The sequence below is a fragment of the Nakaseomyces glabratus genome, chromosome C (genome assembly GCF_010111755.1).
Source record: "Nakaseomyces glabratus chromosome C, complete sequence".
Classification (NCBI taxonomy): domain Eukaryota; kingdom Fungi; phylum Ascomycota; class Saccharomycetes; order Saccharomycetales; family Saccharomycetaceae; genus Nakaseomyces; species Nakaseomyces glabratus.
In genome coordinates, this window is record NC_088953.1 from 467,613 (window position 1) to 494,741 (window position 27,129).

General features: G+C 43.7%; 16 protein-coding genes and 1 non-coding gene across 17 annotated transcripts; 8 read left to right on the forward strand and 9 right to left on the reverse strand.

Annotated features, from left to right (window-relative positions):
* Positions 1–216: 216 nt before the first annotated feature.
* Positions 217–1,080, forward strand: GVI51_C04301 (aldo-keto reductase superfamily protein; the record flags this gene model as incomplete). The annotated part of the gene is made up of 1 exon (XM_445372.1): positions 217–1,080. One exon carries the CDS (start codon positions 217–219, stop codon positions 1,078–1,080), a length of 864 nt encoding a protein of 287 aa, XP_445372.1.
* A 372-nt stretch (positions 1,081–1,452) lies between these two features.
* On the forward strand, positions 1,453–1,980 carry JJJ3 (Jjj3p; the record flags this gene model as incomplete). Its single annotated transcript, XM_445373.1, has 1 exon — positions 1,453–1,980. One exon carries the CDS (start codon positions 1,453–1,455, stop codon positions 1,978–1,980), a length of 528 nt encoding a protein of 175 aa, XP_445373.1.
* A 354-nt stretch (positions 1,981–2,334) lies between these two features.
* GVI51_C04345 (uncharacterized protein) lies at positions 2,335–4,461 on the reverse strand (the record flags this gene model as incomplete). Its single annotated transcript, XM_445374.1, has 1 exon — positions 2,335–4,461. The coding sequence occupies one exon, from the start codon at positions 4,459–4,461 to the stop codon at positions 2,335–2,337; it is 2,127 nt and encodes a 708-aa protein (XP_445374.1).
* Positions 4,462–5,385: 924 nt separating this feature from the next.
* Positions 5,386–6,126, forward strand: YUH1 (ubiquitin-specific protease YUH1; the record flags this gene model as incomplete). Its single annotated transcript, XM_445375.1, has 1 exon — positions 5,386–6,126. The coding sequence occupies one exon, from the start codon at positions 5,386–5,388 to the stop codon at positions 6,124–6,126; it is 741 nt and encodes a 246-aa protein (XP_445375.1).
* A 95-nt stretch (positions 6,127–6,221) lies between these two features.
* On the reverse strand, positions 6,222–7,220 carry AIM25 (Aim25p; the record flags this gene model as incomplete). Its single annotated transcript, XM_445376.1, has 1 exon — positions 6,222–7,220. The coding sequence occupies one exon, from the start codon at positions 7,218–7,220 to the stop codon at positions 6,222–6,224; it is 999 nt and encodes a 332-aa protein (XP_445376.1).
* A 352-nt stretch (positions 7,221–7,572) lies between these two features.
* Positions 7,573–7,681, forward strand: tL(UAG)1. The gene is made up of 2 exons: positions 7,573–7,610; positions 7,638–7,681. It is a non-coding gene; the product is annotated as a tRNA-Leu (tRNA).
* A 166-nt stretch (positions 7,682–7,847) lies between these two features.
* RSM26 (mitochondrial 37S ribosomal protein mS42) lies at positions 7,848–8,660 on the forward strand (the record flags this gene model as incomplete). Its single annotated transcript, XM_445377.1, has 1 exon — positions 7,848–8,660. The coding sequence occupies one exon, from the start codon at positions 7,848–7,850 to the stop codon at positions 8,658–8,660; it is 813 nt and encodes a 270-aa protein (XP_445377.1).
* A 153-nt stretch (positions 8,661–8,813) lies between these two features.
* Positions 8,814–9,398, reverse strand: VPS25 (ESCRT-II subunit protein VPS25; the record flags this gene model as incomplete). The annotated part of the gene is made up of 1 exon (XM_445378.1): positions 8,814–9,398. One exon carries the CDS (start codon positions 9,396–9,398, stop codon positions 8,814–8,816), a length of 585 nt encoding a protein of 194 aa, XP_445378.1.
* A 414-nt stretch (positions 9,399–9,812) lies between these two features.
* SOD1 (superoxide dismutase SOD1) lies at positions 9,813–10,277 on the reverse strand (the record flags this gene model as incomplete). Its single annotated transcript, XM_445379.1, has 1 exon — positions 9,813–10,277. The coding sequence occupies one exon, from the start codon at positions 10,275–10,277 to the stop codon at positions 9,813–9,815; it is 465 nt and encodes a 154-aa protein (XP_445379.1).
* Positions 10,278–11,013: 736 nt separating this feature from the next.
* GVI51_C04499 (uncharacterized protein) lies at positions 11,014–11,961 on the reverse strand (the record flags this gene model as incomplete). Its single annotated transcript, XM_445380.1, has 1 exon — positions 11,014–11,961. The coding sequence occupies one exon, from the start codon at positions 11,959–11,961 to the stop codon at positions 11,014–11,016; it is 948 nt and encodes a 315-aa protein (XP_445380.1).
* A 1,147-nt stretch (positions 11,962–13,108) lies between these two features.
* GVI51_C04521 (uncharacterized protein) lies at positions 13,109–13,954 on the reverse strand (the record flags this gene model as incomplete). Its single annotated transcript, XM_445381.1, has 1 exon — positions 13,109–13,954. One exon carries the CDS (start codon positions 13,952–13,954, stop codon positions 13,109–13,111), a length of 846 nt encoding a protein of 281 aa, XP_445381.1.
* Positions 13,955–16,269: 2,315 nt separating this feature from the next.
* On the forward strand, positions 16,270–17,094 carry RSM7 (mitochondrial 37S ribosomal protein uS7m; the record flags this gene model as incomplete). Its single annotated transcript, XM_445382.1, has 1 exon — positions 16,270–17,094. One exon carries the CDS (start codon positions 16,270–16,272, stop codon positions 17,092–17,094), a length of 825 nt encoding a protein of 274 aa, XP_445382.1.
* A 136-nt stretch (positions 17,095–17,230) lies between these two features.
* GVI51_C04565 (uncharacterized protein) lies at positions 17,231–17,569 on the reverse strand (the record flags this gene model as incomplete). Its single annotated transcript, XM_445383.1, has 1 exon — positions 17,231–17,569. The coding sequence occupies one exon, from the start codon at positions 17,567–17,569 to the stop codon at positions 17,231–17,233; it is 339 nt and encodes a 112-aa protein (XP_445383.1).
* A 545-nt stretch (positions 17,570–18,114) lies between these two features.
* NNF1 (MIND complex subunit NNF1) lies at positions 18,115–18,777 on the reverse strand (the record flags this gene model as incomplete). The annotated part of the gene is made up of 1 exon (XM_445384.1): positions 18,115–18,777. One exon carries the CDS (start codon positions 18,775–18,777, stop codon positions 18,115–18,117), a length of 663 nt encoding a protein of 220 aa, XP_445384.1.
* Positions 18,778–19,376: 599 nt separating this feature from the next.
* PXP2 (Pxp2p) lies at positions 19,377–20,258 on the forward strand (the record flags this gene model as incomplete). The annotated part of the gene is made up of 1 exon (XM_445385.2): positions 19,377–20,258. One exon carries the CDS (start codon positions 19,377–19,379, stop codon positions 20,256–20,258), a length of 882 nt encoding a protein of 293 aa, XP_445385.2.
* Positions 20,259–20,370: 112 nt separating this feature from the next.
* On the reverse strand, positions 20,371–22,440 carry YMR1 (phosphatidylinositol-3-phosphatase YMR1; the record flags this gene model as incomplete). The annotated part of the gene is made up of 1 exon (XM_445386.1): positions 20,371–22,440. One exon carries the CDS (start codon positions 22,438–22,440, stop codon positions 20,371–20,373), a length of 2,070 nt encoding a protein of 689 aa, XP_445386.1.
* Positions 22,441–23,585: 1,145 nt separating this feature from the next.
* CPA2 (carbamoyl-phosphate synthase (glutamine-hydrolyzing) CPA2) lies at positions 23,586–26,927 on the forward strand (the record flags this gene model as incomplete). Its single annotated transcript, XM_445387.1, has 1 exon — positions 23,586–26,927. One exon carries the CDS (start codon positions 23,586–23,588, stop codon positions 26,925–26,927), a length of 3,342 nt encoding a protein of 1,113 aa, XP_445387.1.
* Positions 26,928–27,129: the final 202 nt, after the last annotated feature.

Below are 27,129 nucleotides of genomic sequence, written 5' to 3' on the forward strand. Positions count from 1 at the left end.
GCACCATAGTCACCCACAAGCTTGAAATAGCTGGGGGGCCAGCAAGCAATAAGTTCAGTCCTAAGGTAGCTGGATACTATGGTCTCATATGATCTATGTGGCCGGTGTGACCTACAGTTATAAATTGGATTGAACTGGGGGGGAGGGAGGAAGGCAACACACTTTATATAATTTGTGTAGATTATCTGTAAAGAAATACCAACAACTGCAACAAACATGTCTGTAACTGTAGATGTGCCAAAATACTACGAGCTGCAAGACGGCCGCAAGATTCCCAGCTTGGCTCTGGGGACCTATGACATCCCCAACAGTGTCACTGCCAAAGTGGTCACCGAGGCATTGAAGTGTGGGTATAGGCACTTCGATACCGCGGTGCTGTACGGGAATGAGCGTGAAGTTGGCCAAGGTATTGTGAACTGGATCAACGAGGATAAGGCGCACAACAAGAGGGAGGATGTGTTCTACACTACCAAGTTGTGGAACTCCCAAAATGGGTACAACGAGGCCAAGAGGGCCATCAAGGAGTGCATGCAGAAGGTCTCGGGCCTCGGCTACATTGATATGCTGCTGATTCACTCGCCCCTCTCAGGCCAAAGACGCAGGCTGGAGACGTGGAAAGCAATGCAGGAGGCTGTCGACGAAGGCATTGTGAAGAGCATCGGTGTTTCCAACTATGGGAAGCACCACATCGAGGAATTGCTGGGTTGGGACGAGTTGAAATACAAGCCCGTCGTAAACCAAATTGAGATATCCCCCTGGGTCATGAGACAAGAGCTTGCTGATTATTGCAAATCTGTCAACCTTGTGGTCGAGGCGTATGCCCCAATGGCCCATGGGTATAAGATGAATGACCCCGGTTTAAGAGAGATTTCCAAGGAAACGGGGATGAACCCGGGCCAGTTGCTGATCAGGTGGTCTTTACAACATGGCTATTTGCCATTGCCTAAAACCAAGACAGTTGCAAGACTGGCCAGCAACCTCGATGTATACAACCACAAATTGACTTTGGATCAGGTCAAGAGAATGGACCATCCAGAAGCCTACGATCCTACCGACTGGGAATGCACTGATGCTCCATAGTCTTCCTTGAAACACCTTATCTCAGAGGTGACAACTGCTTTATAGAAATTATAGGTTAAGTACTGTTAATCAAAATACTTAAGCGATTCAGATATCGGAGTAGCATATAGAACTTTAGTAATCATTGCTTTGCCATTTCCATTGCGATGAGCACAATTGGATTAAACTTTAAAAGTATTTCACAGAAAGTAGCGCACCATCACAAATATTTGTCCCTGCGAATTGAAAAATTTCATCTCATCGCTGATATTTTTGCAATAGTAAGCATGATGCCTAGACATAGCATGTGTTTTAAAATAGATCCACTACGCAACGTCTAATCGCATATACCCCCGGCTCACTAGTCATACATACAAATAACTAACTGTGATCATGACTGTGAAATCAAAATCCAGAATTTCGCATTACGAAGTGCTCGGCGTACCCGTAGATGCCTCGACCGATGAAATTAAGCTGACATACAGGAAAATGCTGTTAACTCTACATCCTGACAAGAGCAAGACAGTGCCTATAGACTCTACCATTAAGATACGAAGCGGAGTGTCAATCAACCAAATTCAGGAGGCGTACAGAGTTCTTTCAAATGATCAACTGAGAGCTGCATACAATAGAGCGTTAAATGATTCAAATAAATTGGCTGGTTTTAATAATTTCGGCGATGGGCTAGATGAATTCAATCTTGACGAGTTCGAATTTAATGAAGAGAAGCTGGAATACGTCATGACTTGCCCTCGTTGCCAGTCCGGTGGTGGTTTTGTTCTGTCAGAAGATATGCTTGAAGAATGCATCGAGGACGGTCTGACGGAATCAGAAGAGCAAGGTTACCAAGTTTTAACACAGTGTACAGCTTGTAGCCTTTGGTTAAAGGTCAACTTTTTCATAAACGATGAAGAAGAATAAATTTGATGACATGAAATCATCATCACGGAACATTTATTAAAAAATGCTTCATTACATGTAGTTTGCCAAAATTTGTGCCAACTCCCATGAACATAAGAATATACCACTCAATTCATGAACTACTTCTATTAACGGCATCTTTAGAACATTATTATTAATTAATTAAACAGTTAAGCGATACAATTGCATTATATATTTTAGATTATTATATCATAGAAAAATAATTGTAAAGGAACACTTGGAAATACAAGATTAAAACATCTGACCTAGCGAGATCCACAACAACCCAGATAAGGAGATACCATTATAATATTACAGTACTTGTATAACATTAGATTGCATCTAGTTCCAAGATTACGCAGTGGTCTTACCCTTTGCACTAGCTCTCTCTTTCTCAGCGTCAACCAATGAGACGAATGCCTTTGCCATAGCTTTGAAATCAGTCATTAGCGCAACATGACCACAATCGGTAGCGACCTTAGCTACAACTGGGAAACCTCTCTTTTCTGGAAGCAGCCATTTATGATGAACGACACCATCACCTGGGCCATAGTAGAATTCACCAAATTCACCATCCTTGATACCTTGCAAACCATTAACCTTAGCACCACGAATAGTTGGAACTCTATTACCATAAACGATGACTAATGGTGGGTATTCCTTGCCTGGAATGTATTCAAGAGATTCCAAGTTCTTCTTGGTTCTCTTCAAAGTTCTCTCCAAGTAATCCAAGGAATCTTCATAAGAAGTTTGGAAAACTTCATCTGGGATTTCATCTCTTTCTGAAATAACCTTCTTCTTTGTGTTGACACCTGGAATGGTGTTAACCAAGAATTTAGCAGTACCTCCTACAGTTCCAGTAACTGCACCAACAACTGCATTATTAGTAAAGGAGGATTCCTTTTCTTTTTGGACAGCTTCTGCAAGCTTACGTCTCTTTTCGTTAACTAACGGAGACAAACCGTATTCCTTCCATGTGTTAACATCGAAGAAATCCAAATCATATCTCTCCAACGTGTTCTTGTCAACAAAACATCTACCGTCAAAAGGCAAGAAATGCATAGAAGATCTCATAAAGAAGTTAGCCTCCTTACTTAATAAGGTCTTATTCCACATTAACTCGTCACCGTAACGAATTGGACCCAAAATGTTAGCACATTGACTTGGCGAGCCCACATAAACAAGACCTCTAATCAAATGAGTGTGTTGTTGTAGGACTCTATGGGCAACAAGACCACCCATAGAGTGTGCAATAACATAGATACCCTTCTTTTCCTTTTGTCTGTCATATATCTTTTGTAGGAATTTAGCAAGATGCTCTGATGTGATATCGTGGGATAATCTCCAGTCGTAACCAAAATCTCTGATTCTAACCTTTGGATTTTGGGCAAACTTCTGGATCAGTTTCTTGGAAATATCAACTGGACCAACATGGGTCAACATACCATCAGGCTTTAGGACCTTCTGAGCTTCAATTTCATCTTCATCCTTTGGTCCAATAACAAGACTTGCCTTGGTCATATTTAGACCTGCCTTCAATGGGACCCAGACACGCTTACCAGTCTTGGCATCACGTAAGTTACTACCACGGTAACCACCAAGAATAACAATATCACCCTCCAATTCGTCATAGATACTTAGAAGACGAGAGTAGGAGTAACCGTCGTGTGTCTTCTTGTCTCCATCCATGGTCATCTTGGCAAAAGAGGTTTTCAAACCATCAACTTGGAATGACTTCATGACGGCTTCAGTTCTTGTGTTGGTCATACCCTTTTCGTCCTTGTATAGTTCATACTCTTCCAAAGAGGTAATAGATTCGTTTCTCTTTAGCTTCTCTCTTAATTCATTCTTGCGCTCTTCACTAACTGAATTAACCACAGTCATTGGGGCAGCGTTAGTGTTGGCACCTAATGGCAGAGAGAAAGCAAAAACCTTCTGTGAACTGTTGTAATGGTGAGCTTGACCATACTCCTTGACTTTGTCAATTTCCTCATCGTCGTTGTCGAAGGAAATAACACGCTTGGCAGCGTATTCTTTTTGAGATTCCAAGACCCTCTCTTTTTCTTCTGGAGACAATTGGTCAGAAAGCTCAGTGTCAGCAATGTTGTTACCACCAATCAACGCGTCGGCTTCCATAATGTCGAAATCCCAGTCGGTTTCGACACCTTGGTACACATAGTTGCTGTCATCTCTGTCAAGCGAGTCTAGAGATGGCATGGAAGTGTTACTGTCCTGTCTGACTAAGCTCTCAGCAGGGTACTTGGCCCTTTGTGCCGCTAGCTCCTGGTCCCTTTTCTGCTTCTCCAAGTTAGCCTTTTCCATAGCTTCACTGGTCAAACCAGTAGAAGCTGGAGCATATTGCTGGGATGCTTTCTTCTCTTGCTGAGCTTGAGCCTTAGTGGTGGTAGTCTTACTAGTTGGGGAAATCTTCTTGTCTTGTTTCCCCTTGAAGAATCCGGAAATCTTATCCTCGATACCCATGGTGTGATATATTAGATGGTTTTGTTTACTGTCCTTCCAATTACTCCGAATCTGAAACGTTATGCAAGTAGAAGCTGCCAAGCGCAGAAAGACATTTTATTTTCAGGAGAAAGAGAATTTATGCAATGCTTATATAGTTTCTACTGTAAACTCCTTCCTTCTGCATCAGCACACACTTCGGGGGGCTAGCCTGCTTTCCCCCCCTCTCAGTGATTATTTACTATTTCCCCCCCTACGCATATGTACACTTCCCAGCCAACACCTGAACTTGCAGCTGACAGTGGGAACCGTTTTGTTGACTTGGAAAGCTGGCTAGCCTGCTGCGGGATACAGTCCTTAAACCTGGGGAGAAGGAAAACTCTATTCCCCACACATATTGTCTGTTACATAACTGGCAACTGACATAAAGGAAAACCCCGTTGGGACCAATAACCCCCCTTTCAAGAATTTCAACACCAACATCCCCCCCTATCTTCCAAAGACCAAAACCCAGTTCAAACGAAAACATCACAGATATTATCACTATACATTTATGGGGTTCCTTCCTCGATTCATGATTCTATCCCCAGGATTTTTGAAACTATGATTACTTGTAGAAGCATGGAACACTGAGTTCTACGTAGATCCTCACCCGGAAAAACCTCAGAGATTCTCATGATTTACGTAAATTTGGTTTCTCACCGAAAGTGTACTCTGTTGTGCGGCGCTTTCTGTGCACAGACGGGATGGGGGGTAATTCCGTTTCTCGTGCCTTTACATGTGAGTTTTTCCGTTCAAAAGCGTTGGCTCTTGCCCCACCTTATTCTTTAAGGGTATAACAGAGGGGCATCGGGTATTGCGACTTGAAAGTGTCTGTATCAGATTGGTTTTACAGCAACTGGGAGAAACGGATATCTCTAGCCATTGCGTGTGAAGAATAGAAAGATGGCTGCTGTAGTTCCAATGGAGTCGAGTCCCGAGGTGTTCAACCATGTGGCGCACCTGCTGGGGCTAGACAATGCGCATGCGTTTGTGGATGTGTACTCGCTGGACGACCCTGACCTGCTGGCTATGGTGCCTCGGCCCGTGAGTGCCATTGTTCTTCTGTTCCCATTGACTGAAGGACTTAGGGAGCCAATTGCGTCAGGGGACGCTGGCAAGGGCCGCGACAACGGTAGCGACAACGGTAGCGAGGCTGGCAATGGTTCGGGTGTCTCCTGGTTTAGACAATCGATCAAGAATGCCTGCGGGCTGTACGCCGTGCTGCACGCATTGAGCAACAACAAGGAAATACTAGAGCCCACTTCAGTGTTAGGTAACTTCCTCGAGTCTCACAGTGCGATGAGGTTTGATGACGAACAGACGAACAAGTTTGTTCTGGATGCCGCGGACAAATATCGTGAAACGTTCACCATGGGGTCCACCAGTTACCCACAAGATGTGGATCCATCACAGATCGAGGTCAATTTGCATTTTGTGACTTACGTAGTACAGAACGGGCACGTATACGAGCTGGATGGTCGCAGGGCTGGACCCTTGGACTTAGGGACAGCGGACGACAGCGCTTCAGATATACTTGCGCAACCACTCCTAAAATCTAGAATCCAGGAACTAATGAGCGCAGCACAGAACTCACAGGATAGCTTGAACTTTTCCATTCTGGGTTTAACGGAAGCCTGGGACTAGGTCAGTCAATTCATAATTCTCGTATTTACACAAGTAATAAATAAATGTATAGTTGGACTAATATAGTAACAGAGGAATTTTTGTGTTACAATTGCTCATTCGTAGCTACCGAAACTGACAAATCCACCATGGTTGGAATGTCTCGAGAAATAATCAAAATCGATAGAGACAGCGTTAGCTAACAGGACAGCTCTTTGATCAAAATTCATTATTTCGTTGCTCATAATTTCAGGAGGGTATATCATAGTTCCATCATTGTTCATGTAACTGCGTTGTGCATCAAATCTGATTATGTAGACACCTGTGTCAGTGAAGAACTCTCTGCCTAGCCCGACCCAATTACGATCAACACCGCCCATAATCTTACCGGACTGGTCTAAAACAGGGAATTCGAAAGACAGAAAAGGTGCATTGATCTCTCCAAATTGATTTAAAACTTCATCATCTGAGGTATTTGGATCTTTTTGGAAGAGGTCATATTTACGTCTCCAGACATGCCACCTCTGTATTGTTTCACCTACCATGGTACCATTATCCTCGAGCACATTAAGATCCTGTGTGACATCCTTCCCATTCCGTATCACCTGGGTCACTTGCGAGGGTATGATAGCTTTGATATGTGAGTTGATAAAGGAGAAAGGTCTTCTAATACTCATCAGTATGTTCCCCCAGTTGTCAAAGACATCTACTATAAAAGGTCTGTGTAACCGGTAAAATTGTCTCATTATGGCCTTACCAATTGAAAAATCACGTTCCATCATATATCCGATCTTGTTCCCCATTGCATCCATGATGGCGTACTTATTTGCCTGCTCATACCCTAGAAACACATTCATCAGTTCAAGTTGCCTCTCAACGATAATAGTAGGTTCATTTAGAATAGTAGTAGCGATCGGGTGGTTTATAGTGATTATGCTGGAACCGCGGTTTAAGCTCATAGTGTCATTGTAGTCATAGCCCTGACCAGCAACCTGGTTTCTCCTGGCGTGTCTCCTAAAGGATCCATTACGTATTACTTGTCTTGTGGCTGCTGAGGTGCTAAACAGCCTAGCAGCTCTCACTCTTGGTATTAGTCTCAGTCTCAGTGGCAGCATGTGTATAGTTAGTTGGACTGTGTGGATAGTTATGTTGTTTTCAATTGGAAGATTCGGTATTGATCTACAAAAGTTATGTCTTGACTTATTAACGTTGTGGCAAGCTCATCGGGCCTTCTGCAGAAGGCCCGAATGGCCTCTATGTGGGGGTGGGGCAAATCCCATATTCTTCCAGAGGACAAGATAGCAGCCACGATCAGGAACACTAAGTGCTCGATGTTTCTAGGCTTCTTGTAACGTGCTAGAGGCCCATACACATCAATTCTTGTATCATACAACGCTCACAAGTCAAATATGTAACATGAACTATATAGCGACCCAGCCTGGAACACAGACATCAAGATCACAATATGGGAGGTTGGCCGAGTGGTTTAAGGCGTCAGATTTAGGTGAGTTGAAACACTTAAAGCTTAAATTCTCTGATATCTTCGGATGCAAGGGTTCGAATCCCTTATCTCTCATTAATTTTTTTTTTGGCTCCCTTCTCAGTGCCAACGACGACTTCTTCACAGGATAAGTCCAATCCTGCGAAGAACCTGATATTTCAGCAAGTGTCTTGGTAATCCTATATATTTTTGGCTTGAGCTGGATATAACAGCTGGGTAGAGTTGTAAGCAGGAGCACTAGATGTTAAGAGTTGGAAAGAGGCTGATCTGGAAGGGCGTTCGTGGTATCCATGTGGTTCCCAAGCTGCCCAATGGGCAGGAGTTGAGTCGGCGAGGTATTCCCAAGGTGCTGAGCAAAGACGGGTTTGATCTAGTTTGGAGTCAGCAGCAAGGGTATGTGTGTGACAAGCTGACGCTTGCCACCGCGGGCACGAGTCTGGAGTCGTACTTGCCGTTTCATATACTGTTGAAGACGGCGAAGAACCAGCACCAGAGCCACATCTTCAACCTCGCCTCTGCGGCGCATAATAACCACTTGTTTATAGAGAACATACTGCCTGTGACGGAGGAAGGTAGTGCGCTGAGCGAGACCAATAAGCCCTCGAGGCTTCTGGAGGCCAGGCTAGTGGATTCGTTCGGGCACGGGTGGGACCAAGTGAAGGAAGAGATGGTCAAGAGTGCTACTGACAACGTCATTGGCGAAGGTTGGCTGTTCTTGGTTGAGAACAGCAACAAGGAGCTGCACATACTCACGATACAAAACAATGGTACCCCTTACTACTTTCCTAGGAACCAGCTGTTTGACATGAACAGCGCCATAAGACCAGAGGAGTACCAGCATACTAAGAGCGTGAAAGAGCTTGTAGACAAGGCCTCTGAGCTTGGCAAGAAGGTTGACGATTGGACCATGCCTCTGATCTGTGTGAACCTTTGGGATCACGCCTATTTGGCAGACTACGGGGTACAGAACAGAGCCAAGTATGTCAGAAATGTGTTGGACAACTTGAACTGGTCTGTGGTCAACAACAGACTGTTCACTGACCCAGTTGCATAGAAGCTGATTGAAAGCCTAACACATGTAAATAACAAAACAGCGTGTATATATAGTATTAAGTACATTTCAAAACAATAAAAAAAGCGTAATATAGAGAAATCATTATCTTTACTCTGTCTATGGTAATTTGAGAACCAGCTGACAGTAGTATGGTCATACAACTTTCAATGCCACTGGTGTTCCGTGCTCATCTTTCATCAGTGTCGCTCTGTTCCGGTTACACAGCGGTTTCAAGCAACGGTGCAGCAGGGGCAAGGGCATAGAGTGGAACTCCCAGTCCGCGGTCTCGTCGCTCTCCGTCAGCTCATAAAGAGTCACAACCTGGTTCAGCTTTCCGACGGTTTCGAACCATTGCAGGATCAAAGAGGCCCAGGAGTCCAGCGTCCGCCACAGCACGTAGTAGCTGGCGCGGCCCTCTGTGACCAGGGCCACGCCTCTGGTGGCCATCACCGACCATATCTCATCGATAAACAGCGGCGGCACTGCCCTGTTGATCTCCTCGTTCTTGAACAGGCTGCGGCCAGCTTCGTTGCCGGTAGTAGTGCCACCATCGGCACCGTCATCGGCATCGCTGGCGTCGCTCTCCCTGACGGGTACACCGTCCTTGCCGAGCTCGAAGACCCGGTGGGACTTGCACCACTCGGTGAGGATGTCTATCCAGGTGTCTATCTGCTGCTTGCGGACCAGCGAGTTGGGCTGCCGGGTGTATAGCGGCGGGAAGGCGTATATCGAGGGCATCCGTGATGTGAGGGCTGTGTCTAGGGGTGGTGAAAAGGCGATGTGTTGGCAAGGCTGTGTGTAGTGGTATGCGAGTATCGGAGCTTATGTGCACTTGATATAGGGTGCAGGTTATGCAGGTTACGTGAGGGTGAGTGTGCTTCTACTGTAGAGGTTAAAATGTGCTCAAAAAAGTGAGCAAAAATAGGCCTCTCGGCAGGGGAGCTTGCGGGTGGGCAACTTGTGGGCCTGGGTTGGTAGAGTATAAAAGGGATAAAGGGTTTGCAGTATAGTTCGTTACTAAAACTTTATGTACTTTATGTAGAATATATGGCGTCTTTAGATTGTTCGTCAAAGTCTTGGGCTGAGAGTCACAGTGGCACTTGCACTTGCGGTGGCACTTGCGCTGGCACTTGCGCTGGCAGCTGGTGGTAGTTAGTTGGTTAGGCCGATGACACCGCAGGCTGGTCTTGGGCCAGCGTTACCAGTCTTCAGGGACTCCTCGTTACCGCCCTTGCCGAGGTCGTCAGTACCGGCGTGGACGACGACGGATCTGCCGACGACGGAGGTAGGGCCGATCAGCTTGACGAGGCTGTCGGTGATGACACCCTTGGCGACACCCTGGGCGTCGGTCTTGATGTTTCCCAAGTCACCGACGTGTCTGTTCTCGTCCTGTGGCGCACCGTGGGTCTTCTTGAAAGGGTTGAAGTGAGGGCCAGCGGAGACACAGCCGTTGGTAACGTCACCGAACTCGTGGATGTGGAAACCACGCTCAGCGTTAGGGTCGTTGCCTGCAATCTCGTAGGTGATAGTGGTAGGGTCCTGTTCGGAGGCTTGCTCCAAAGTAACCACACCGGAGACACCGGCACTTCCTCTCAAAACAGCAACAGCTTTAACCATTTTCTATTGTAGTAGTCTTTTTATTTGGTATGTTAGTAAAGGGTTTTGTATAACTCTGAGAGCCTTGGCGATGTAGAGTAGTGTCCCACCATTGGAACCTATTTATATTAGTAATTGCCATCCGTGCCATCCTTGCGAACCCCAGTCGGTATCGCTGTGAGGTGTGAGGTGTGAGGTGTGATGGGAGGTGACCTGCCATACTGTGTGCAGTTTGGAACGTCCATTCTTGGGTGGGTAGACTTGTTGTAGACTTGTTGTAGAGTGTAGACTTGTTGCAGAGGCATCATGAGACCCTATGTTTTGAGTTATTTGTAATCCAAGTGTGGTGCAGGGATGTCTGGTGTAAAACTCGCTGTAGTGTATGGGTTTTACCCAACAATAAAATATTTTTTTTTTCAATTTTCCACCTGTATGGAATATAGACTCCGGCTACGTACACAGCGACCTGTAAGGGGTGTGTCTTGCAGCTGTTTCTTCAGTTGTTGTGGCAGCTGTTCGCAGTGAGAAGGACTCGCAACACACCCCCTTTTTCCCGCCCTTTAAGGGGGGGGATCGTGTAGTGGGTTTGAGGGTTCACGTGATATGGATATATCGGGTTTGCTCACACTGCGGGTACGTATCACACTATTTCAATACAGTACAGTAACAGTACTTTCATAACTATAGAATTCAACTACAGGCAAGGATGGCACTCCATAACGCCATCCAAAGCCATTTTATCTTGTATCCATCGCATCTAATCCACATGCCGATGTTGGTATGTACTGTAGCTGATCATAAGCAGGATAGCTTTTATCACACATATTACAGTCCAACATATGTCGTAAATCAATACGTAGAGACCGAAAAGGTCTGGATCATGCAAGCAATTAAATAATGATAGAACTAGAAACCACACAGTGTACTTGATGCAACTGCACCACAATATAAACTCGGGTGAATTCCTTAGATATGGACGGAATTCCCTGAACGCTTCATTCGCTTCCTGATCACTCTTGTCTTTGCATTGTTGTAAATACATATCGCGCATTCTTCTCAGATACTTAATGAACGCATCCAAAATGGAGATTCCAAGTGCATAGTAACACAATTCCCATGCGTAATGACACCTATAAAGAAATGCAACAAAGAACAACAAGACTATCCCTGATATCCACCTCGCCATGGTATGTCGCTTGCATACGTCCAAGTAAAATTGGTGTGTAGGGTTCTCACCCTGCAAAATTACCTTAAACATATAAGCCAAGCAATATGTGCTGTGTAAAAAAAAAGCGAGAGACCCTACCCAATTTGGAAGTGGAGGTATGAGTAATTCCCAGAGTATGTAATATACAGTGGTTCCGATACAATAGTACCAGATTCTGAACTCAGGTGGCCTACTCAAAATTGGATGGATATCATCAAGCTTCTCGCCAACGTCCAAGTTTCCTTCCTCTTGTTGTAAAAGCTTATCATATAGAAATCCCCATGTGAAACACGAAAAAATTATTAATAGGTCGTCAAATAATTTACTATCATAAACGTAACAATCCAGCAAAGGCACAAAACGGTTTAAAAACAGCACTACCAAGCTTAGCTCTGCCACCCATCTCACTTTCGTATATGCTGTACACTTGTCCAAGCATAATTGGTATAAATTTTTATACTTTTGGACAAGTGTAGCGCCCGGCTTCAAAGACAACATTTCACCAGGTTCAATCTTGTAATCCTCCAGTGTACAGCCAATCTGCCATCCCTTCAGTACTCGGCTGATCTGAAACCGCCATATTTAAACTTATACTACAGAATAGTCTGGCTTACAAGTGCAGTACTCAGAAGTAACTCCAGCATTGCCCAAGAGAATGGAGGCTTGTGAAGTTTATAGGCATGCCTAACACTACAGCGTACATGGTGATTATATGATTCAGTGCGTATACTCCAGTCAGTGCTTATACTCCACCAAAACTGTGCGCACTTACTGAAGCTCCTCACGAGGTACCAGTTTATAAGTACTTAACGAAATATGTTGGGATTGTATTGTAGTGTTAGTTCCTGCACTTGTTGTTGTCAATTCTGCACACTATAGTCAGACAGAATCTTTCATATCATAATTCTACTAACAGCATCTCATATCAAGTTCTGCTATCAAAAAATAACATCAACCTCTTCCTCTATGAATATGTTTCAGTTCTCTGATCTATTTCAGTTCATGGTATTATGCCCAGTCAGTACACTGTGTCCTAATTTCACTATATTGCTTCCATTTCAGGTGCGCATACTTATCACCTGACGATACGAAATCTAGTTAAGTTGGCCATCTAGTGCTTCTCATCTGGTTTTGATCCTATCGTTTCAAGTACATCTATGCCAGTGTTACTGGTCTTTAATCACTCCGTTGTTATATAGCTTAGCTGTTACAGCTCTGTTGCTATGGCAATTCGCCCTATAAAGCCGTGTGGTGCGAAGGGCTTCAAACTACATGTTACTCAAAACGAAGTAGGTCAGTTGTGTATGCCTTATCACAAGTATGGGCCTTAAAACGGAACACCAGGCTTCACAACCCATACAGGCGTATTTGCACTAGTTCATTACCTATGAAGTTGATTCTAAGCTCCCATATTTTATTATGCACAAAAAGAGGGCGATAATTGTACGTTGCACCGTTATTACTTTCAACGCTGTCGTCTTATCGTTTTTTGCTGCTTCATATACACCTGGACACAAGTTATCACGACTGTGACCCTTATATGAGAGCTCAAAGACTTACTTGTTGCATGGGTGTATGGAGTGATATGGCATGTGAGTGAATTGTATTATATTTATACTTGCATTGTATTTCTATATTATTACTATTAATTGAGTGGTCGTATGTAGGCGTCTATGTATCTTGGCTTGTACAGTTCGGTGCTGGTGTCTGCGGGGTGCTGCCACTTGTTGTAGCGCATCGACACGGGGTTAGTGTACACGACCTCCGCCAGCAGCCCGCAGCCGTCCATCTCGTCCGGCGACTCCCCGGATTCGAGCAGGTTCTCTTCGTCGTCACGTGGATCATCTCCGTAATCATCTTCTCTTTCGTTGTCAATGATGTGGTCACGTAGATCACGTGGAGTATTTTCGTCGCGCAGGGTCTGGTAGAGGAGTGGTACGCGGTTGCACGTGTGCAACTCGCCGTTCTCGTCGATAGTGGTCGTCATCGTCGTCGTCGTCACATCATCTTTGTTCTCTTCGACGGCGTTGTCGCAGTCCAGCGAGTCTCCCAGCGAGTCGCGCACAGAACCGCGCAGAGAGCCGCGCAGAGTGCCAAACTGATCGCTGTACTGCTCGTGGTACTGATCACTGTACTGGTCGTACTGAGACTGATCGCTCAGCGAGTCCTCGTACCGCCTGCATTGACTGATCATGTTCGAGCACTCCGTCGACGTGTGGTACTCCTTGTCGTCCATGTCGAACATCAGCTCCTCGTCGTACTCGTGCGCCTGCGCACGGTATACTTGGGCCTGCGGTTCTGGCCGTTGTGTCTGTTGTGGCTGTGCGGAGGTCGGAACATCTCGCAGCAAGCTGTCGAGCATGTTGGCGTGTGCGACCATGCGTCGCAGGTCGTAGTCCTTGTTGTGCTCCTTGACCATCGCACAGTCCATGAGCTTGGTCCTGGCCCGATTGGCCAGCAATATCTGTTGTGGAATTGATACGTACTGCATCGTGAGATGCCTGGTTATATAGTGTTCTCTTGTCGGCCATCCTCGAGCACTCCCATTTCGAAAGCGTTGGCGAAATACCTCGCCAATATATATGCCTTTGGGAAGGTAAATCGACTCGCCCAATGGACCCTTCGATGCCCTGCTGATTCACAGCAACCGTCCTCAGAACCGTATCGTCCACCGTCCAAGAATGGGACATTGTACAACGCAAGGAAGCTACACCACAGAACATCACGCAGCGCTAGAGCCCCACCCACCACCACCACCCCTCCGGTAGCACGCTATTATATGCGTTGTGCGCTACTTTCTTCGGTTTTCTTTACATAAGCTAATTTAGCAACTCTTCTGTGCGCTTGTGGGGGTCCAGCTCGGGAAAAGTTTTTCCAGACCTCAGATCCCCCAGAACACGCCGTAAAGCGAGGTCCCCCCCATCCCCCATCTCCTTCTAAAAGAATTATAATAGGGGTCCTCCTCGCGCTTCTCTGGGGAAGTCGGATTTTTCACTTTCTCAATCGAAGCTTTCTGATTTCATCTGCGCTGACGTTGCGGTGTGCAGCACGCTAACGTCTCTTTGCCAATTTAAGTAATCCACTCGAGTGGGACAAACTCTGCCCATTGGAGCAGGCAAGCGGAAGTGAAATAAGGGAAGCTTCCAATTTCCGAATTGGGAAGTATTCTGGAAGCTCTCCCTAGTCTTTAATGTCCTCCAGCTAGAAACTTCCGCAGACAGTCATGAACTTCCCTCCCACGGAGCAGCGAATTGCATAAGCCAATTGATAAGAACATGGAACATTCTCTGCATCCCATTGTGTGGGGCACCTCCCGGAACAACTCCCAGCACAGAGCACAGTACAGTAACAAGTACAGAACAAGTACAGTAACAAGTACAAGGACAATTGCAAGACCAAGTTGCAAGACCAAGTTGCAAGAACAACGACTACAACAAGTACTACTACAATTGGAAGATTCAAAATATGACCTTCCCCCGGGGTTCTGGTTTCTCCGGGGAGATGGATTCTCTGACCACACATTGCGTGAGTAACACGTAATACTTGTCCCAATTTGGCTATCGCTAACGTTCCGAGGTATGACATGTTCTAGTGCTCGTCGGGACTTCTTATCTGACAATTAGTAATGCTGGCCAATGCCCGAATCGGTATACTAAAGCTTATTGTGGCTTCGTATACACATTAATCGTAAAACTCACTAAACCCTTCGAGTCATTAAGACTACCTTTCTATGACTCTATGACTCCATGAGTTCAACCCCCCCCCCCAAACTCTCAATCTTCAATTCCCGGCCCCCTTCCATCCTCCCGATCCTTGGCCTTTGGTTTCATATATAGAAAGCCACGTTTTTGGAAAGATATCCTTGGCTTAGGGAAACCTCTCATATCTCCAACTTAAATGCCTCGGACGCACAGCCCTCGCTTATTTAGCAAATCTTTCTTACGAAACCCACTAGCGATGTAAATCATCTATCTCGAATGGGTCCACTTCTTCAATTTGAGTTGCCATCCTGTGCTCCGCCATGCTGAGTCGCATCGGAGAAGCCTATACTGTATCTACCTTCCATTGTCCCAGTTACCGACCCCGACATTTAAGAATTTGTTGAATCACAGTACCATCATACCTTCTAGAACATTGTTGAGACCGGGAATGTCTTCTCTAACCCACAACTATATTAGTACATTGTACATACAATAGATTATAAACAATACCCTACAGTACACTTAAGCAATGGCTGTGCTGTTAACGGACCAACTGTTCTTTTGCACCACCATACTCTTATTGAGAATATCCCAGTAATTACACACATAGCCACCGTGCATCCAAAAGTATAACCCTCACAGTAATACCCCGATTATTAGAGGCTATCTTGTGACTCCGCCCAGACATTTTAACAAACACTATCAAAATTCAAGAACACTGGGAGTCCTCTTGCATTATAACATGAGTTTATTTTTACGTATTGATCTATTGCACATGGCTTTACTCTTGAGTGCATATGCCAGTACTACACTGTCACATGATTTGAATGAACGTATAACAATCCCGAAGTCTCAGTGTTCGTCGCAAAGTACCTCCATCTTCCAGCGAATACCGGAACGGCCCATTCGGCCAGAGAGAAGTACTACGCTGGTAATGGCAGTTGTATAGCGCAACCCAACTAGTAAGTGCGGACAGCTATACTATTTATCAAGCAAGGTGCCCCACATATATTGAATAGATTATCTCTCGAAACTGTACTGTGTTAAATACTCCTGCAACGACGCTGTAACTGACGGTATAGACACTTGATCCCGTTTGGAAAACATGTTGACTAGAGTTAGAGGGAACGCTCTGGCGGTGCTGAGATCGAGGGCCGTAAGTGCTAGGCCAGTACTGCCAATGGCTTCGCAGCACAGGCTTGTGGCAATGAGAAAGCTGACGACCAACAGAGTGCTATTACAAGAGCAAAAACAGGATAAGAGCACTAGTGCTGTTGTAGATGAAAACTTAAGTTTCACTGATGAAGAAGTGGATGAATGGTTAAAAGACATAGAGGAATTAAAGACAGAATTCTCTGAGCGTGAGTTTCTGCCCGAAGTGTCATTGGCACCCCCAGGTCAAGCCAGAATAGACTTAGTCGAAGAAGCCATCAAGTCATCTCAGGAATTCGAACCATCACAAGAACAGCTGGAAGAATGGGAGGCCTTAAAAGATCAACCTATGCCGCAATTGAAAGATCCTACTGTACAACACGTCACAAATATGATCATGAGACATGGTAAGAAGGACAGGGCGCAGAAGATAATCTCTAGGGCCTTATATTTCCTACATTGTAAGACAAGAAAGGACCCCGTTGAGCTATTGAAGAAAGCCCTTGACGACATGGCACCATTAATGATGGTTAAAACTTTCAACACAGGTGTTGCTAAGGCCGCTGTGATTCCAGTCCCATTAAGCCAAAGACAAAGAAATAGAATTGCTTGGAAATGGATAGTCGAAGGTGCAAATAAGCGTGTGTCCAACGATTTTGCAGTAAGGTTGGGTGAAGAACTTGTGGCCGTCTATGAAGGGAAGAGTAGCGGCTTCGAAAAGAGAGATCAAATGCACAAGACTGCAATTGCACATAGATCATACATTCAATTGAGATGAAAACAGATATATAAACTACGTTACGTTTATGTATTATTCATATACTTGTATATAATAACGTGTAATTAAAATTCATCATAAATTTTTTGGAATTCGTGAACCCCATTATTTGGTAAGCAAAGCACTTGAGATGAAATCATCCCTCGATAGAAATTCTGTTGCTATAACTTTCATGGAGGTAAGCCGCAATTATTCCACATCCGCTTCCCATCATATCAAAATAGATGTCATAGACATCGAAACTTCTCTTGTTATGTGAAGCTATCTTTTGAAACAATTCACTTGCTATACCAGCAAACCCACAGCATATAACGGTGGCAATGATGTACTTGTTTACCTGATAGTAAGTTGTGGATTCAGCATTAGTTGTTCCATTTTCTAAAGGGATACGGTTCGTTACCATTTCAATATCGTCATTTGGAGATTGTATTGTTCTAAATCGCGGGAGATGAATATACTTCGATGCAACCATCATCACAACTAGCCACGACTCAACGGCAAACGCAACGAAGTGAGTTATCTTATCATGATTCCTAGTTAAGAATGTAAACCTCTCATCTGTAGTCAGGCCTAAGAAATAGGAAAATGGATGTACACATAAGCAGAGCCAGAAAATAATTCTTTCGTATTCTAATTCCTAGCATTATATTGTTGTTAGATCTGTTCTGGTTGAATTGAAGATATATTAATCGAATAGTAGGTTTATACATTAATGTTTTATATATCATATTTTTGTTTAGATTTTTGAAGGTCATCGCGACCAAAAGGTTAACTTAATCATTCAAACAATTATAAAATGCTCATGTTTAAAAAACAATAAGGTACTTAAAGTGACAAGCAATAATGAACAAAGGTATATATTGTACTCAACATCTTTCAATAAGGGTGAGCTTTATGTAATATTACAACTTCTCAAACAGGATATTTGAGAGAGGAGGATAATTCAGAATATGAAGGTCATTAAGGTGCATGAAGTCGTCAGGAAAAGAGCGGAACATCTGCAAATGCATAAAAATCAGATTATATCAGATTCTCTTTCAGTTCTAGTACCATGTCATGCAAACCTTGCACTAAAGTTTCATCCTGATCGCGTAAAGCTGTGGACCCCATTGTGTCATCCAGTAGACTATTAATGTTACTCTTGCTCTTTTCAATCTCTTCTTCGAGTTCCGTGATCTCATCCTTAATCTTATTATTTAAGGCATTAACCTTTTGTAGCCTATTGTCAATTTTTGCCACTGTGTCTTTCCTCAAGGTATATAGATGTGCTGCCAGCAGTTTTTTACTGCTCAACTGATCCACAGCTGATAGACCCTGCTCAAGGTCCCTGTTTATAGGCCTTGCATTGCCTTCTTTCCTCTTGGCAGTTACCAATGCCTGGCGTTTCCTTTCTTCCAGACGGCTCTGCGCTAGGGAGATCAGATCATCCAGTTCATCCAATTTCACCTTCACGTTCCGCTCTTCTAGGATGGCCTGGAACTCCCGCTCGCAGTACCGCACCATAAACTCAATCAGTTGCGCCTGGCAGTTCTCCAGGTGCGAGGACCCTTCCAGCGTGCTCGAGTACCGCGGGAAACAGGACACCACCCGCTCTTTGCTCTCCAGCTTGTGCACCGTCTGGGCCAACGCCCGGTCAAACACCTGGTTCAATCGCTGGTACCGTACTCTCTCCGCAGAAACCATTTAATATCTCCCCCTTTTTGATAAATCACCGTCTTCTCAACCGCTCAAGGTTAGAAATCCAGCCACCAGCCACACCACAACCTATACACTGCCAAGTTTATAGCCTCGAGGATGAGATGAGCTCGCAGCATTTGTTTATGCGATTGCAAAAATAAGATCCCTACATACGAAGACGGCGCGAAACGGAAACGCGAGAAAAACAAAAATCGACTTTCATGAGCTGGACGGCGCATCCCACAGATGCTTGTTGTGTGGGCTATCCACCTCTGGGAGCAGTATAATAGAGGCTGGATGCAAATGCTGTAATGTCTTGCCCTTAGTGCAGTTATCATTGTATGTGCTTGGCGGTCAACGCCGAGCAATGTGCGTTCTTGTATAATTGCAGTGTATGTAGCTTGTTTGAGTTTGATGAGTCACCCTCTGAGCTGGGGCTGAGGAAGTGAAAAATTTTGGTTGAGATGACGTATTTTTTGGCAATGCCCCCATTGATCAACTGATAATATTTCACATATTTCACATGGGTGTTTCACAAGTGTTATATATTGGGTGGGACGACTGCGAACCATTTTAGGACTTTATAACTGTAACAGAGCCCAGCGATGTCTATGAAGAGTGTACTTAATGCGCAGAGGCTGATCCAGCTCTCGCAGTTCCATCCGAAGCTGCAGAACATATGGTACTTGGTCGCCGCAGTGACCTTCAGCGTGTGCAACCACCCTCAGGAGCTGCCCAAGTTGTACCACTACGCGTTGGCGTTGAGCAATGAGAATGCCGACATACATCGCATCACATTGGCTGGGAAGTGCAACGATATGGTTGACAACTGCATGCGGAGACCTGACCTCCGAGAATCCATTATCAATGAGGGATTCCAGCAGCCCTCGATCCTGCACAGTACCATCACCCGCAAGTTTCGCGAGTCCATTCTGAAATCTGGTCCCTTAGCTGGACTTCCGAAAGCCATCAATGGTCTGCATAGCTTGAAAGAATACACTCCTTTGAGTTTACTTCCGAGTGTTTCCAGGGAGATCGACCCATGGCATGCGTCAGTGAATAACTGCAGACCGTACATGTCCAATGAAGAATCTAAAACGGGAACTGGTCGTGTTGAAGAGGACTTTGAGGACAGAGAGGTCGCCATGCAACGAGGTCTGAAACATTGGAACTCTATCTACAACAAAGTGTCCCAACGTATCATAAATAACATGAACTCGTCATACCCTGACCTATGGTACTACACTTTGGTGCACGTCTATGGACCTCTACTTTCTAATGATGAAGTATTGTCTGCTCAGGAAACCAGTTTCATTGTGATTGCAGCGTTGGTTCCTCAGGATGTTAACCCCCAATTGAAAGGCCATCTCAGAGGTGCTTTGAATATTGGCTGCGATAGAGAAGCAATTGAAGCTGCAAGAAGCTTAGCCATCCTGGTTGCTAAATGGTGTGGTGTAACTTGGCATGCAGATATTGTTAAACTATGATAATAATACAATCCAAGATACTGTCATCGGATATAATTTAGGCATTAAGTATTTATATATAGAAGTGGATAAAAGACCAATATATTTATCGTTATAGATTAACAATGCAATTCTACTTTTTGCCAAAGAAGTCGAAGCTGAAGGCTGCAATTTTCTCTCCTAATGTCTTCACATTATCGGTACTTTCATTAGTGTCTTCATTTGAGTTCTCATCAACGGTTACTTTAGATTCTACTTGTACCTTATCAAGATAGCCATTCATCTCACTGTTTCTTCTGCCAAATAGCTGCCACCACCACCTAACTTTACCTAGATCTGGTAAAATCCAATCATCTGATCCTTCAGGTATGCCTTGGTATGAAACATTTGTGAATTCCAACTTTCTAGAATTGAAGTAGTCCCAAACGCTATTAGTATTATTCCTTTGAGTATCCTCCATACGTTCTTTTTCATTATTGTATAAGAATGTACCATATTGACAAGAATAAGCATGATATAGTAATCTTCTTAGAAACCTCTCATTATATTCAAACTTTTCTGGGTTTTGGAGCAACAACTGGTATACACAATCAAGGAATTGCATAAAAACAGGTGATACAAATTTCGTGCTTGCTTTCTTCTTAGTTTTAGCATTTGCCGCTGTCCCTGAAGTATCAACTTCAGCTGAAGAATCACCATATGGTATACTTGTCTTGATTGTTTTGTTAAAGAAGTCCGTTGCGGAGTTTGAAAGCATCATCACACTTTTATTTAAGTTATCCTTAGCTGATCCATTTCCAAACAATGACGTCGAATCTTCCAAAGTTCGATCCGGCTCTTGTTCCGTGGTTCCTGTGGCAGCTTTACTCTTTCCGGTTAGTTTCTTATAACTTAATGTTACATTAGTTTTCAAACCCGAGGTATTATCATGAAATACTGCTGTAGAGCTCAGATGACCTAACCTTTCTTTAAACTTATGACCAAATGAAACCCAATCCTTTTCTATTAACACCATAAAACCTTCGAGTGTCCTGAAATATGGATCTAGACAAATCTGTACTAGAGAAGCCACTTGGGTTGTCCTATCCCAACCGTCTGAACAATGAAGCAGAATATTTGATTGGTTAAAAACCATCGATTTGACCATCATATCAGTTGATGAAAGTAAGAGCTTGACATATTTCAACCAATTAGCCGATTTGCCGGTCGACAAATACGCATCACTGATTGGCAAATAAATATCACCATCTGCTAGGACATTATCCACAAGTGAGTTTAGTGTATCTGACATTACGTGGATGTTGTCAATACCTAAAAACAGTCTTTGTACAGTCTTGTTGAAATTGTAGTTATCCATACTTTCTGTCCCTCCACCTAAAGCCATCTGTGCCAGCGCATTGGCAGTAGGTCTTGCATCCACTATAAGGTTCTTCTTACACTTATTTGACGCTTTGAAGAACGTCTGTATAAGTTTCTCATCCTGCAATGATCTCTGTTTAGTCACACCAGTCAACGGCTGCGAAGACCTCAGTAAGCAACATTGGGATTTCTTGTAGTAGTAGGCCAGTACTGGTAGTCTATTTTGAGACCGGAACTTCATTGCGTGCAGAAGCAAAGGGTCTGAAGCTAATGCAGGAACTACAAATTGAGCGGGATATGTCGGTATAGCCTCGTGATTGGCATTGATGTTGCTCACTCTCCAAGTAGGCTGCCCCTCTTTCGAGCCATCTAGATCGAGTCCTTGTCGCAGGAACTCACTCTTCAGGTCATAGATATCCCAGCCTTTTCGAGTTAGCTTGGTTTCCAACTCGTTAGGTTTGTAGATGTAAGCATACAGCTTGTGTGGGTCCTCCAGCACAGTCAAGTTTATCAAGGAGTCGTAGAACTCATTGGCTTCTAGCTCCATGAGAAAGTCCAAGGAGAACACGGTGAAGTCCTTACCGATGATTTTGACATTGGTCATGGACCACAGGTCCTTGTCGCCCACTGTGGCATTGATGTCATACCCTGGCACCGAGAGCAATGCACTCCCGTAGTTTTTAAATACAGAACCAATTAGGTGGTGCGCAAACCAGAACTCTGTCTTCAAACTAGGCGACTCGAAGATCAGGTGGTGCGTAGTCAGGTGCAGTGTCCCAACAGCTGACTTCCCTCGTCTATGCAACGTAACGTCATCGACTTTACTTATTTTGATGTACTCCATCACCTACACCTAGCTGTAATCGAGACCGATAATAATACTTAACTATAGACCTGATCTACAAGAATGGATTTCTTTCTAAGTTTCCATTCGACAATTGAGTAGGGACCTAGTGAGCCCCTCTCGTCACGGTTATTCTTTGACACATTCGTCTCGCTATCGCAACCTTTCAAGAGGAGACACAGAACCGAGACTGATGATCCTGATGATTCTACTGATTTCTTAAGTAGAAACAACACAGATTGTCTACTGTCCCAGGAGCATTGCGAACTGAGAGATCATTATGACTACAATCTGGATAGCATTCGGTTACAACTAGTTATGTATAACTCATTATAGCTTTGCCTTGAGGATGGGCCCGATGAGGCTAAGAAATACCCGCAGAGACTTCACAAGAAGCATAGGACCCTAGCGATAAAGGACTTCCTCGCTTCTGGTACCCATTAAAGGTCAGTTTGGACCGATTACGACTGATATGCGTATCAGTGACATAAACATGAGAGTTAAAGGCAGTTGATCGCCTGCAACTGCCAACTACAGATATAACAGTTTAAGTCCTCCAGTATTCTCTGAGGAGAACTGTGAACATTAGTCCACAATGGGGGGAGGGTGCTCGCTATATGCTTCCACTTTTTGGGCAAACATTTCTACACTTTCCCGCTACGTTAGGACTCTCAGCACGGACTGTGCGCCCGTTTAGCCTAAAAATGATGAAAAGGCCATTAGTGCAGAATGTAACCGAAAACGGCAACTACAAAGGTGCGTGTCCACGCGAGAAGGCAGTCCTGGCACTTAATGGCATTGGGGCAGGTACAAGCGATAAGAAAACGGATGGTCCTAACCAAAACCTGACTGTTAACGGAAGGTGAAAAATATTCTGCGCGCACCGCGATCCCGAGCTTTCTTATCGGTGTCAGTTAACGGCATGTGAACGCGACATCAGTCATAATGAGCTCATCGAGCACATCGAACCAGTGAGCCATTGTTCCAATTGGCAACTTTGGAAAAGTATATAAACGGGGTCATAGGATGCTAGAGTATTTCATGGATTGCTACAAACCTCACTATATTGCAATCCTCTCACAACAACTTTTCCTAAAGGAAATACAGATCAAAACTTGCAAAAGACTATCATTGCAAATAATAAAATGACTATAACTGCGCAAGAAAATAGCATCTCGGCGTTTACGCTGAAGGACAAGTACAACCCACAACTGGTACAAGGCGTGAATAAAGTTCTCATAGTCGGTTCTGGTGGTTTGTCCATTGGCCAAGCGGGTGAGTTTGACTACAGTGGTTCTCAGGCAATCAAGGCTCTCAAGGAATCCAAGATAGAAACTATACTGATAAACCCAAACATCGCTACAAACCAGACATCGCACTCTTTGGCTGACAAAATCTATTATTTACCAGTAACACCCGAATATATTACCTATATTATCGAAAAGGATAGACCAGACGCTATCCTGCTGACTTTCGGTGGACAAACGGCTCTAAACTGTGGTATTCATCTTGATGAAACTGGTATTTTGGCCAAGTTTAACGTCAAAGTGCTGGGTACTCCAATTAAAACATTAATCACCTCTGAAGACAGAGACTTATTTGCATCAGCTTTGAAAGAAATTGACATTCCTATTGCCGAGTCCATAGCATGTGAAAATATTGACGATGTGCTATCGGCTGCCAGCACAATCGGCTACCCTGTTATTATCAGATCTGCTTATGCTCTGGGTGGTTTGGGTTCCGGTTTTGCTAACAACCCAGAGGAGCTTAAGGAACTGGCATCCCAGTCTCTCTCTCTAGCTCCTCAAGTTCTTGTCGAAAAGTCCTTGAGAGGATGGAAAGAAGTCGAATACGAAGTTGTCAGAGATCGCGAAAATAACTGTATCACTGTTTGTAATATGGAGAATTTTGATCCGTTGGGCGTTCATACCGGTGATTCTATCGTATTTGCACCATCGCAGACTCTTTCCGATGAGGAGTTCCACATGTTGAGATCGGCCGCTATTAAGATTATTAGACATTTGGGCGTTGTAGGTGAATGTAATGTGCAATATGCACTTTCCCCTAACAGTTTGGATTACAGAGTAATTGAAGTGAATGCTCGTCTATCTCGTTCATCAGCATTGGCATCCAAGGCTACTGGTTACCCACTAGCCTATACGGCCGCAAAAATAGCACTAGGTTACACTTTACCTGAACTACCAAACCCTATCACAAAGACTACAGTCGCTAATTTTGAACCATCTCTTGATTACATTGTTGCCAAGATTCCAAAATGGGATCTAAGTAAATTCCAATATGTTAATAGATCGATTGGATCTGCAATGAAGTCAGTCGGTGAGGTGATGGCCATCGGTAGAAATTATGAGGAAGCTTTCCAAAAGGCATTAAGACAAGTTGACCCATCTATAATAGGATTCCAAGGCTCTGACGAGTTTGGCGATCAATTAGACGACGTTTTGGCCAATCCAACCGATAGAAGAATTTTCGCTGTGGGCCAAGCGTTAATTTTTGAGAACTACTCGGTGGATAAAGTTCACGATCTATCTAAGATAGATAAGTGGTTCTTATATAAGTGTATGAATATTGTCAACATATACAAAGAGTTGATGAAGTTAGTTGACATAAGTCAATTGTTAGAGAACAGCTTATTATTGCGTGCTAAAAAATTAGGTTTCTCAGACAAGCAAATTGCTATTACATTGACCAAGTATGCAGGTATTTCATCCAAAGAGCTAGATATTAGAACTTTGAGAAAGGCTCACAATATTACCCCATATGTTAAACGTATCGACACACTAGCCGCTGAATTCCCAGCTCAGACAAACTACTTATACACTACTTATAACGCAACAAAACATGACATAACATTTGATGACCATGGTATGCTTGTTCTCGGCTCTGGGGTTTATCGTATCGGTTCTTCAGTCGAGTTTGATTGGTGTGCGGTGAATACAGCCAAAGCTCTGAGAGAACAAAATTACAAAACTATTATGATTAACTACAACCCCGAAACAGTTTCAACAGACTTTGATGAAGTGGATAGATTGTATTTTGAGGAACTATCCTACGAAAGAGTATTGGATATTTACGAGTTGGAACAATCTGAAGGGTGTATTGTCTCAATGGGTGGTCAATTGCCTCAAAATATTGCTTTATCATTATATGAGTATGGATGTAAAATATTGGGTACAAGTCCCAAAGATATTGATAATGCTGAAAATAGACACAAATTTTCTTCTATTCTAGACTCTATCAATGTCGGACAGCCAGAATGGAAAGAATTAACTTCAGTGGAAGAGGCCAAGACATTTGCCAACAAGGTGAGCTATCCAGTGTTAATCAGACCTTCGTACGTGCTATCTGGTGCTGCTATGAGTGTTGTCAACAATGAACATGAACTAGAAGATAAACTAACATTAGCTTCAGATGTCTCACCCGATCATCCAGTCGTGATGTCCAAATTTATTCAGGGTGCTCAAGAAATTGATGTAGATGCTGTTGCATGTAATGGTGAACTACTAGTTCACGCTATTTCTGAACATGTAGAAGATGCAGGTGTTCACTCTGGTGACGCCACATTAATTCTACCTCCTCAACATCTTTCTGAGAACGTAAAGAGTCAATTGAAGACCATTGCTAAAAAGGTTGCAAAGGCATGGAACATCACAGGTCCTTTCAACATGCAAGTTATCAAAGCTGGCGAAAATGATCTGAAGGTTATTGAATGTAACATTAGGGCATCAAGATCTTTCCCATTTGTATCTAAGGTTTTGGGCGTTAACTTTATCGAAGTTGCTGTCAAATCATACTTAGGGGGTGAACATGTTCCTGAGCCTGTAGATCTGATGGCAAAGCACTATGATTATGTTGCAACAAAAGCTCCACAGTTTTCTTTTACAAGATTAGCTGGCGCAGACCCATATTTAGGAGTAGAGATGGCGTCCACTGGTGAAGTTGCCTCCTTCGGAAGAAATGAGCTTGAAAGTTATTGGACTGCTATTCAAAGTACCATGAATTTCCAAGTACCACTACCACCATGTGGTATTCTTCTTGGTGGTGATCTATCAAATGACAAACTAGGTAATGTTGCAAAAGTTATTGCTCCATTAGGCTATAATCTCTACTGCACACACAAAGAGTCACAAATCTACTTCAAGAAGTTTAATGTTGACACTGCCATCATCGAATTCCCAAAGAATGATAAGAAAAGATTAGGAGAGTTGTTCCAAAAATATAAAATCAAGACCGTTGTTAATCTTGCAGCTAAGAGAGCTGACAACACAGACGATGAGGATTACATTATGAGAAGGAATGCAATCGATTTTGGCATTCCTCTATTTAACGAACCAAATACATCTGCTTTGTTCGCTAAAGCCTTATCTGCCAAATTATCTGAAAAAATAACAACTTTAACTTCCAAGGATATTGCTATCCCAACTGAGGTACAATCCTGGGATGAATTTGTTGGATTCAAAGTCATGTGAATAGTTTTACGTTAGCCATACAAATACGTGCCTACTTTATCCCTGAGGAACTGTGGATGTACACTACAATACCTGATCATGGAAACAAAAACAATAACAAACAGACATAACTGCATTAATATATATATAAAATAAAAAATAATAATATAATTCCTAATTTATAGAACCATTAACAACAAAACATTTGCATTCTATTAGATTC